We start from the raw sequence: 11,990 nt of genomic DNA, 5'->3' as shown, positions 1-11,990 counted from the left end.
AATCATAAATGCCACACTGTTCACGCATGACAGCCAGTTCCGCAGAGTCATCTGGCACGATTTCCACGGTCGAGTTTTGGGGGTTTTGTTTCAGCGAGAGCCACCCTTTATTTAACGAGAGGCACAGGTTTGGGGAAGCTGCTCTAATTAGTAGCTGCGCAAGTGTTCCTGTCCTCAGTCTGGTCAGTGCAGGAGGTGGGTGGGCCAGCTGGAACAAGAGCTATAGAAAATAAACTCTGGCCCTAGTGTTTTTTGGAGAAAGGCAAAGGAAGGAAGCCTGTTCTCTGACAAAGTCTAATTATCCCCCTCCCCACAACCACCAGAGTGCAGTTCCACAAGCCCTAAAGGGCAAAGAGCTTTTGGAAACCACCAAATAAGCAAATTTCCACTACTTTTTATCTTATCCTCCAGACCCACAAGAAATATAAAGCAAAGTGAGACATATTCCTAAAATTTATCCCAGGATCTCAACGAAGTGTAATCATTAGCACGGGTGCTGCTTTGCACTCGGAAGGGGCTATATAAATCCTACAGGAAACCAAATGACGTGGCCAGAACATCCATATGACTCACGGAACTTAACTGTGTCTGGAAAAATATATCTGGTGTGTCAGTTTCTCTGATGTTAAACCCACTAGGAGAATCCACAGGAAATAGTGTCATGAAGAAGAGAGGGAATGATTTTTAGCTAATCTCAAAAGTCATCAGCACTATTCATTGAACCACATCTCACATCACGGATTTCTTTATGTTTAAGCCAAGAGGGAAGTCTGCAGTCTTAGTTCCCCACCCCACATCACAGCCCCCACCCATGTACACACATTCTCAGGCCTCACCTTGATATACGCCCACGAAATGGGCAGGATGGAGCTGGAGCCCCACGGGGCCGCGCTGACAGTGCCCACCGGCTGCGAATCCCCGTTCAGCTCGACTGAAACGATGGGATGACTGGGCAGAAAGGGGGCAAGATGCTTCTTCCTGCATTTTTTTTTTTTTTTAAAGTACAGATTCAGAAAATGTAAAAAGATACAGTACAACCAAACAGGCAAGTTCCGGGCCCTCTCATGAAGTTCTATTTTCGTTGTTTGCTTGTTTGTTTGTTTTTTGAAAGGGAGTCTCACTCTGTCACCTGGGCTAGAGTGCCGTGGCGTCAGCCTAGCTCACAGCAACCTCAAACTCCTGGGCTCAAGCAATCCTTCTGCCTCAGCCTCCTGAATAGCTGGGATTACAGGTGCGTGCCACCACGCCAGGCTAACTTTTTCTATTTTTAGTAGAGACAGGGTCTCACTCTTGCTCGGGCTGGTCTGAAACTCCTAACCTCAAGTGATCCTCCCACCTTGGCCTCCCAAGAGTGTTAGGATTACAGGCGTGAGCCACCATTCCCGGCCAGGAAGCTCTATTCTTAGCAGAGGAATTCTGACAGTGGAAGGGACCTTACACCTGCTAAGAGGCAGATGTTCAGGAAGTGGTCCTGCCTCCACCAGCCATGAGCACTTGAGTGGTTCACCTGAGATCCACAGGGGAGGATCTGGCAGAAATCCTCATGCGAAACTCCATCCCATGGCCCCTCCATCCCAGCCCCATGCCCCCACGCCCTGTGCCAAGGCATCTACAGGACACAGAAGCAGCTGATGAGAAGATGCCCCCTGCAGCTGCACATTGGAGACCAGCACACGAGCATCATTCACCCCACCTGCCCCACAGCTGAGGCGCTGGAGCTCACCCATTTACTAGAAATAATAATAATCAAAAAGAAAAGCAGGATATGTCTGCTCATCCTTTGGCCAAGAGTACACCAAGAAAAAAAAAAAAGTAAAAATATAAAAAAAGAAAAAAACAGAAAAGCAGAAAAATCAAGAAGGTCAAACTCCCAGCAACCCTGAACACTGGTGCCTTTACTACATTTTTGGAAGACTGAAGCAGCTCAGGAAACAGCTGCTCTCACCATTATTCTCACAGGATGATTCAATTTAACAGTGTAAAAAGTTATCAACAGCTAAGAAACATTCCCTTAGTCTTGTTCTGACTTCATCCAATTATTTCTGGTAATAAGGTTTTTCTTTCTCCTTACTTATCTCACATATAGTAAGACTTCAGGTTGTAAAGCGTTCAACACTTTACATCCAATTCACTTTCAATGTAACCATTAGCTGGAAAACAGAAAAGAAAGAAAGAAAGTTGCTTGGAAATCTAAATTAAAGTCTGAAAGATGCTTCTGAGTGCTGATGTTCCAGTTCTCATCCAAGCTCAAGTAGTTTCCTTTCCATTATTCTGTTAATAAACCTGCTCTCTATGCACACTGGCAGCTCAGTGAGTACAAACATTGTAGTTAATAAAATGTAATTATGCTTTTCTTTGGAAATATTCTAAAACACCCCTTTCACTGCTCCTGATCCAGCCTCCACCAGTGCACTAGGAATGAGGGTATCCTCAACATTTGAAGACCTTGATGGGACCAGCGGTGAGTCTGGGGACATTTCTTCATTCTGTCTCCAAAGCCGTCCTGAAACCAGCCCAGAACTCACACTCCAATGGGCCCCATGCCAGGGCCGCCGCCTCCGTGGGGAATGCAGAAGGTCTTGTGAAGATTGAGGTGCGAGACATCAGACCCGTAGTCTCCAGGACGACAGATTCCCACCTACCACAAAGAGAAAGGGCCAAAAGCAGAAGACAAAAGTTAAGAGCCTGGGAAGGTGCTCTGAAGTGGGGGTCAGGGACCTTGATGGTGTCCTCTCCCCATGTGGAAAAGGCAAGACAGAGACACAGCCATGGTGTTCACAGAAACGTCCTCACACTGGCCCAGTTCTGCAGTCAAAACCTGGCATGCCACAGGCAGAGTGCTGGTGGTTTCTATGGAAACAGCAGCTGACCATTTAGCCCAATTGAGATTGAAAAATACAGGCTGGGTGCGATGGCTCATGCCTGTAATGCCAGCACTTTGGGAGGCTGAGGTAGGAGGATCACTTGAAGTCAGGTGTTTGAGATGAGCCTGGGCAAGAGCGAGACTCTGTCTCTACAAAAAATAAAAAACAATCAGCCAGGCATGGTGGTGCGTGCCCGTAGTCCCAGCTACTTTCCCAAGTAGCTGAGGCAGAAGGATTGCCTGAGCCCAGGAGTATGAGGGTGCAGTGAGCTACAACGACGCCACTGCACTCATCCCAGGCAAGAGTGAGACCCTGTCTAAAAAAAAAAAACCACCAAGAAGAGTCTCGAAGAGATTGTGACACTTCTCTCCTCCAGTGGCTCCCACCATTTGCTCAGAGGGTCACATTACACAGACCCTCTGACCCCCAAGTAGTCAGGATCCAGCTCCTTGGGCTCCTACTTCACAGCTGCTGACGCTAAAGCCAGGATAAGTGGCTTGCCCAAGGCCATGGGCGATGAACAGCCACCAGTGGCCAGAACAGGGGTCTGAATTCTCTCAGGCATGGAGCCAGGTGGCCTTCTTGCCTGGGGGCACCTATAGAGAGATGGCAGCCCAAGATAGTCTAAGAACATTCCAGTCACCTCCTTCAACCTGTTTGCCTCCTGTAGGAACCATAGTGCCAGTGAAATTGGGGTGCTTTGTTTGAGCTGCCAATAAAGAAAATCAACCTCAACTGTGTGTTTTAAGATGACTCTCCAGAAGTCAGACAGAAATATTTTCGACTTAACCATTTTCTCAGCAGGAGCTAAGGGAGCCCTTTTCACAGTCCCCACCTGAGCATTCATGTTCGCCCCGTCTAGGTAGACCTGTCCTCCGTGTTGGTGGATCAGGTCACACACGTCGCTGATGTTCTCCTCGAACACCCCGTTGGTGGATGGGTACGTGAGCATGACCGCAGCCAGGTTCTCCTTGTGTTTATCCACCTGTGCGAGAGAAAAGGGTGGAGGGAGACAAAGGGAGGAAACGTCTTTTTTGGCCCTATCCGCGCTCTCTATTTTAAAGGATTAAGAAAGATGAAGTCTTGGTCTTTGCATTCCTGGAATTGTCTCAAAATACAATGACAGCAATAAAAGATCCACAGCCATGACTACCTTTGTAAATCATTCCTAAAAATAGCAAGATCCTCTTGGGCTAGGTATCTATGGTCAAAACCAAAAAAACAGTTCAGATTTGGGGATATGTTGGACCCAACTCTCTCAGGTGGTTTTCCTTTCGTTCAATTTATCTCAGTAATTATTGCAGATCTTTTGGTTCTAGACATATCTATTCTAATGGTTAATCTCTCTCTGCTCATCTTGCCTCACTCACCCCTTTTCCTCTTATTCTGCTGAAACTAGAATTCCCAAAAGGAATGTCCCTGCTTAGATAAAAATCTCTCTCATTTTCCCTTTTTACAGAAGGCAAGCATATATAAAAGTCATGTCCCTGTCTTTTTTTTTTTTTTTTCTGCCAGCAAATCAGAGCAGGCACGTGTGAAAATGTGGGGGTGGGAGAGAAGGTCCTATCCTATATTCCTATATTGGAGAGACTTAATGATTGCAGCTACTGGCCCAGAATATCTGTTGGAAAAATCTTTATGGAGCAATGGAAGGGTGGCGGGTGGATGGAAGAGATGCACAGCGTTGTTTATTCCCAGTTTCCCTTAGACTGGCAGTTACATGGAGTTCCCAGTCTACATGCCTAATAACGCCGACAAAATCACATTGCTATTCCACCGATTTCCTTCCCTCTTAAGATGCAGCCGCCAGTCCACTGGTGGGAAGCAGATACGGTTGCTAAGCAACTTCTTCCTGGAGGTTGGGAGGTTGGGAGTGGGGGTTGGCACTGGAGGAAACTGGGCGGAATACTGCCTGGAATTCACCAGGGGCTGGGACAGTCAGACATTTGCAAAATCTACATTTGTGTTTTAATTCCCAACACAAAGATTGAGTGTAAGTGTGACTGCCAGGTTGATTATTAATTGGGGAAGGAGGGGAAGGAGAGAGAAGTTTGGGCAGATAGAAGCAGGCATGTTCTGCAAGCAGTACTGTTACTACCACCATGAATAATTCATTCCGTTTCCTACACAGGCACGAATTAGAGGATGGGAGATTTCTCCATGTTGGTGAAGGGAGGGGCAGAGTAGACTCTCGACTGCAGAGGAGGAATTGCATTCTTTTCATTAGAATGCAAGAGAAGGCAACACACATCATCTGTCCCTCCCTGAGCCCCAGCACCTTTTCCCCGCCCAGAACTCCCATCTGCTAAGGGGAAGATGCGTACCATGGACTTGAGGTGCACTGCATCGATATTTCCATATTTATCCACCTCCACAGGCTGAATCTTCATGCCTGCCATGTGGGCACTTGCCGGGTTGGTCCCATGTGCTGATTTTGGAATGAGGCAAACCTGAGGAACAGAAAGAAAGGAAGCAAGGAGGGAGAAAACATCATCACCAGGCTGATAATAATGACAGAAAAGTCCCGCAACATTCTTAATGCCCAAATTAAATAGGCATCACATGTTTTCATTTAAGCTGACCACTGGTGCCTTAAAATTTTGCTACAATTCAATCATTTGTTATTGCAAAACAACGTCTAAAAGGATTTTCCATTTGAATCCCCAAATATTGCTCCCTAAAGACGTTCAGAACATTAACACAATCTACCCTTATCCCAGCACACTAAAAACAGGCCTGGGCTTATTCTAACCTTGTCTTGGTGACAGTACGTAGAAAGCACCTTAGAAGAACATGAGATTGGAAGTTAAACTCTAGGACTCAAATGTCCAAATCATAGCCTCAGTGCTCTGCTTGGCCTATCCAGGACAGATGATAATAGTAGACATCATTGCAACGCCTGCCAGTGCCAATGGACCAATTATGTCAACATTAATTGGATGCTTACTCTGCAATGAATTGTCAGTTGCCATGAGAATCATAAACTAAGTATGAAAAATGATCAAGCCCTGCCATGGGCTCACACAACTTGCTCACTGGCACATGATATTAATAACAGTCCAGAGGTGCAGTCGAAATTTAGAATGAAGGGTGTAGCTTCAGGGTGAAGAGATCAGGGGAAGTGCCTCAAGAGCTAAGCCTACATGAGAGCTTAAAGATGTGTTCATGAAGAATGGATGGTAGGTGCAATGTTAGAATTCCCAAATTCAAATCATTTTTCATTGCCTCCAAAGAATCATGTGAACATGTGAGCAGAGACAAACACACATGCTCTTGTAGACATCACATACCACAACAAAAAAGCACATCACAAGGTTTTCCCCAACAGAAAGCATCAAGGAGAGGAAATGATTACCCTAAAAATAGTGCTCCTAATTTCGATCTCAGAACTAGCATTTGAGCCCCTTTGAAGAGAAATAGACGGAAATTATTAAAAAATGGCCTTTCAGAGAAAAAACTTAGCTTCTAGCTATTTCCTCAAAAACAGCAAGTAGTCTAATTAAGAATACATGTGTACAAAAACAGAACTTTAACCAAAGGCAAACATGGAATCACTTTGTCCTCTGCTGAGAGGTTTGTATCGCTCCTGAATGGCTATTGGTCTCATGCTGGTTATGCAGTGTTGCCCTCAAATCCTTGTTTAAAATCTTGGCTTCTGTGGTCACACTTTTTTTCTTCAATTTCTCAGAACCAAAGCTGGAATCATTGTCCTTTCTCACAAGGTATTCTTATTCTACAGAAGGATCGTTAAATGAAAGGATCCCTTCAGGGCAGAATATTAATAAATAAGGGGAAAACAAAATCATTAAAAATGAATATAAAATATTCATAGAAGGCCAAAACTAAGAATTCATACCAGGGAAAATTCTGCCGAAACAACAACACTTAAGCTTTAAAAAAGTCAACCATCCCTGTGGTAGACTGAATAGTGGGCCCCCAAAGATATCCTTGTCCTCGTCTTCACAACCTGTGGGCCTTACCTCATGTGGAAAAAGGGACTTTGCAGATGTGATTAAGTGAAGGAAGGATCTCGAGGTGGGAAGATAATTCGGGATTTTTGGAGGGGCTCTAAATGTATTCACAAGCGTCTGTGTCAGAGGGAAGCAGAAGGAGATGCGACCCCCGAGGAAGTGGGAGGACTGACAGAAGCAGGCAGCCAGACTGACGGCAGGAAGGGGCCAGGAGCCAAGGAATGCAGGTGGCTCCAGACACGAGAGAAAGCCTCCTCCGAAGGGAACCAGTCCTGCCAACACCTCGACCTTAGCCCAGAGAAACCAATTTAAGACTCCTGGCCTCCGTAACTATAAGAAAATAAATGGGTATTGCTTTAAGCTTGGAGTAATTTGCTACAGCAGCCTTAGGAAACTAATACACGTCTGATATAAAGAGTAGTGGTTCCTCGTTAGTACAGTGGTGAGTTTTAAAAAGAGAGAAAGTAAAAGAGTAGTAGAAAGAGAAAAGGTCTCAATGGTTTTGTCAATGACTCATTTATATGTTACTCTCAGACATTTCTGGTTTTCTATGGGAATTTTGACTTTTTTTTTTTAAAGACAGGGTCTCCCTCTGTTACCCCGGATAGAGTGCAGTAGCGTCATCATAGCTCACTGCAACCTCATGCTCCTCGGCTCAAGTGATCCTCCTGCCTCGGCCTCCGAAGTAGCTGGGACGACAGGCATGAGCCACTGCACCCAGGTTATTTTTGTATTCTTTGTAGAGATCAGGTCTTGCTCTTGCTCAGGCTGGTCTCGCAACTCTAGACCTCAAGTGAGGTCTTTCCTTGGCCTCCCAGAGTGCTAGGATTATAGGCCTGAGCCACTATGCCTGGCCCCTATTATTTTTAATAATGCTGATTTTTCCCCCCTTTAAAATTTTAGTGTTATGAGGGACATGGAAGTAATTGAACCCAGATTAGATGCTCTGGTTTATCCACAGCAAATACAGCTTTTTTTTTTTTTTTAAGGCTCATTTGCATGGATGCTATGTTTTCCTACTTCCCCAGGGTGCTGAGCATAGAACTGGCACAGATACCCCTCAGAGACTTGCAGAGTGAGCAAGGGACTATGGAGGAATGCTCCTGTGCAGGGGAAATGGATGTCTTACCACTGGTAAAATCCAACAACCAAAGGCCACTACTTTGTCTCAGGCAATTGGGAAGAAAAAATATATTCCAATACAGATTTTGCAATTTTTCCTTTTTTGGAAAGAGATATATATATATAACTTTTTTGTCAGTTGATGTTTAACCTTTGTATAGGAAACTCAGTCTCTGACCAGCAAACTTGAGTTAATATTTGAATAACAGATTGAGATATTAATTTATAGAGTGTTAAAAACTGAGCCTGGCACATGGTAATTGCAATATAATAATATTTGTGAAATAAATTTGTATTTTCCAAAACCAAGCTGGTAAATGAAGAACCTAGGCATTCCATTTTAGGAACCTCTGAAATTTAACCTAAGAGCAAATGTGAAAATAACTTCAAAAAGCAGCTTGAAAGAAGAGAACCATCAGGAGCCCAGGTGGTTCAGTGGCTCATGATTTCCCCACACTCCTTTTCAAAAAAGAAGGTTATATTTTGCTGGATTCCATTAGAGTCTATTGTGTGGGAGCAGCTGCCTCAGACATCACTGATGTGGAAAAATCTTCCCTGATTATTTGAATTAAGTCATTTTCTTCTCCCTTATCTAAGAGAGTCGGCTTTAATTAAAATCCTTGATCCAGCAGGAGGCCAACATTTCCAGCCTTCTGAGCTTTGCATTTCTGGCAGCTCAGTGGCTGGGAGGGCTTCCCGCCCTGCTCTGCTCTGCCTCTCCCTGAAGTGCAGCACCCAGGCCCTCCCTCCTGCAGAGTGGAGGGGCGGTCGGTGATAGCAGGATGGACAGCGTGACCAGGAGAAACATCACAGACCCGGGATGGAGATGGAAACACTGAGAGGGAACAGGAGCAGAAAGAATGGGTGAGTCACAGAACAGCTCTACCCGGGGCAACCCCAAAGGTTTCTCATTCTTTCTCCTTGACCTATCGGGATTGATCTCCAACTCCTAGACATTCCCAGCTACTTCCTGCTGTCAGCCTGGGAAATTTAGGAAATGAGGAAAGGTGGGAAGCAGCACAGAGTGGAAGGAATCTGGTCCTTTGCTAGCCACAAGCCTTTGCCAAACACTGATGGAGGAGTGGGGTGGCGAGATCACACAGGCCGTGCTGCACATGTGTAACGCCTTTCCCAAGGGGACCTGGCCCCCTGAGCACCTCGTGGTGAAGGAGGGTAATGAAGGAGTCCCAGGGGGACCTTAGCCATGGAAACCACGAAGGAAAAACAGAAAAGGGGCAGGGCCATCTGGAATCCCTTCACTGGACAACTGGAGCTTTGTCATTCTAGGAAAGGCCCTAAGACACTTTGAGGTCCCAAGAGCAATTATAGCTCTAATCTAACCCTTCCTTAGGAAGGTAACAATTCAAACCCACACTGGAACGTCAGGGTCTGTGTCGGTCTGGTTTTGCCACTTGATCTCCACACTGGCACACATTGCCTGGACCGTGGTCAGGGGGTTTAACAGTTTATTGAATTCACAAATGGCCTATTTTTCAAGGATCTTTAAAAATGAATTCTATTCCCAACCAGGACGAAGGCCTAAGACAACACACCTGTGGAATTAGGATGGCTAAGCAACGAAAGGAGAGTGAAAATATTCCTTCTTTTCCCACTTTTTTGAAAAGGAAGTGAAAAATTTTGAAATTCTTTACTGCAAAATCCAGGCAACTAGCCACAAGCAATCCCCCAGTTTTAATAAAACCAGGAATAGACTAAGACTGGGCGGTCACCCACTCCACCCCACTTACCTGGGGAGCCAGAACCACCCTGCACCTTTTTCTAGAACTCTCCTGGGACAGGCAGATGCTTGTGCCCTGCTCTTGCCCCTGCTTACGCACTAGCTGTCAAAAGGAAGGAACCAGGAACACAGGCCTTGACTTCAGCCACAACTTGAAGCCTGTGTTAGATCAACTGCGAAAGGCACTGCCCTGGTGATTAGTGGTGCCCACAGCCCGGCTGGTCCCCACAACAGAACCCAAGAGGCAGCTGGGACCCTGGAGACCAGACTCATATCCAAAGCAAACAATGAAGCAAGACTGTGTCCTTTTTGGTGCTTGGAGCTGAGAATCATCTACTGGAGAATTTATTTGTTCAATAAATATTTTTGAGCATACATATGGCCAGAACTGTGCTTAGGCACAGTGGGGGTTACAGAAGAATTAAAGCGTGGTCTCTGCCCTTCGTCCAGGCCCAGGGCCAGGGCTGAGGCAAGCAGAGGATGCCCGCGACGGCCGCATTCCTGCCCCTTCCTCCCTCTGCTCCCGAAAGAGAGCAGTTGTACAGCCAACTGGCCGGCTTTGACATTCTGGGTTTGAGCAGAAGTCTTTTATGTTTTCCCTCAGACTGGTCAAGTGGGAAGCCTTGGAGTCAAGGATCATGATGGCTGGTTCACAGAAATTTGTTTCTTAATTATATGTTCTACCATCTGCTTTCAAGAAGGCTTGGAGAGAGTATCCCCCGGAACAAAGGGATCCTGAGAGCTGGGCCCTCTGCCGCCCCGAGGTGAGCAAGCGCCACCTGTCCGTACGCACCGTTCTGTGCCGCTCTCCTTTCTGGTCTAGGTATGCTCGGATAGTGGCCAGTCCAGCATATTCTCCCTGGGCTCCGCTGCAAAGACAGGAAATGGGTCAGGGCTTTGGTCTTTTGGCTATCATTTACTCATTCAATATTTATTGTGCACTGGCTGTGCGTTCACCAGCACGTGACACAGTCACTCTCCCAGACACTGAAGAAAGCTCATCTAGGATCTCCCCATGAGCCAAAAGGTCTTGAACGACCAAAGCAACAGCATGCAGTTTATGCACTAAAGCTCAGCCATTCCTACCCAAAGGTAGACCTTTTGACCCCTGCTCAGAACCATACACTGAGGGAAAAAAAAACCAAAAAAACTTTTTATTATGGAAAATTGCAAAATTATACCAAAACAGAGAAGAATATAACCACCGTGTACATATGACCCAGTTTTAAAGATTTGGATTATGGTCAATTTTGTTTCCAATTATATCTCTCACTAACCCCGTTTGTACCAAACTAAATTATTTTGAAGCAAATGTCAAGCATCAGATATCATGTCATTAGTTCAAACTTCAATATGTATCTTTCAAAGATGAGAATTATTTTTGAAAATACAACTACAAAACTATCACAGTAAGAACATCAAACTATAATTTCTTTTCTCTTTTTTCTTTTTTCCTTCCCCCCGCCCCCTTTAGATGGGTAATGTGCTGACATAACAAGGTTCAAGCCAGGGGCAGATATCTCACATGTAAGCATGAAAACCCACTCATCATGCTTTAAAGTTTCTTCCTATTACCAAATACTGCGTCAGGGGCCCAATTATCACCAAAGGAGCCATATACTTTTAATGTGGCATCACTTCTGCCAGTGTAAGGGTCAACTTTCCCAGGACCTGCGTGCGCATGGCTGCTGGGGCTGGCCACACTCATCTCTGCAGTCCTGGACAGCCCCATTCTCAGAGCAGCCTAAATGACTAATGTTCCAGCGAGCTATGATGACTCAATCGTAGACTGTTTCGTAATGTTTTGAGTACCCCATGCAGGAAGGAGAGGGAAGTGAGTAATAAGTTTTTTAGTCCCATTTGAAATGCCCCTGTCCTCCATCCCACACCCCCTGAGATATATACCACCCCCACCTCACACGTGAAGAAACTGAGGCCAAAGCGTTCCGTGGCCACGTGGCCAGCAGTGACAGGTGGAGCCTTGGGTGTGCAGTCAGCCTGTCTCAAGGAGCTATGTGCTCCCTTCGCTGGGCTTGCTGCTCCTCTGAGCGCGCTGTGCTCCCCAAGGATTGAGAGGGTTGTGGGAGCAAATGCCGACATTCCTTCACAGAACTCTTGCCTGCTTGATAGAACTGGAAGGTTTAGCTCCAAGTTATTTTGTACAAAAGCCTGGCTTATAAAAGCTGGGACTCCCAATCTCTCGTCACCTGTGCTAAGTCAGCTTTACCTCTCCCTGCTCTCTTCCAGGGAGAGGCAAAGACTGCTCTTCTGTTTTCCTGGCATCTAAAAAACAGG

At 45.8% G+C, this 11,990-nt stretch overlaps 1 protein-coding gene and 1 pseudogene across 1 annotated transcript in view; both read right to left on the bottom strand.

Moving 5' to 3' along the window:
* Positions 1-11,990, bottom strand: part of GLDC (glycine decarboxylase) — a 79,520-nt gene that overhangs the window by 16,294 nt on the left and 51,236 nt on the right. The window contains exons 16-20 of the mRNA XM_045563849.1: positions 10,489-10,564; positions 5,189-5,314; positions 3,700-3,849; positions 2,526-2,638; positions 837-978 (exon numbers count right to left, since the gene is read on the bottom strand). Coding sequence (XP_045419805.1) covers positions 837-978; positions 2,526-2,638; positions 3,700-3,849; positions 5,189-5,314; positions 10,489-10,564 — 607 coding nt within the window. The remainder of the gene's footprint in view (positions 1-836; positions 979-2,525; positions 2,639-3,699; positions 3,850-5,188; positions 5,315-10,488; positions 10,565-11,990) is intronic.
* On the bottom strand, positions 11,164-11,258 carry LOC123646818 (annotated as a pseudogene).

Source organism: Lemur catta, chromosome 10 (assembly GCF_020740605.2).
Source record: "Lemur catta isolate mLemCat1 chromosome 10, mLemCat1.pri, whole genome shotgun sequence".
Taxonomy (NCBI): Eukaryota; Metazoa; Chordata; class Mammalia; order Primates; family Lemuridae; genus Lemur; species Lemur catta.
The sequence above is the reverse complement of the archived record's forward strand: the minus strand, read 5'-3'. Positions and strand labels throughout refer to the sequence as shown.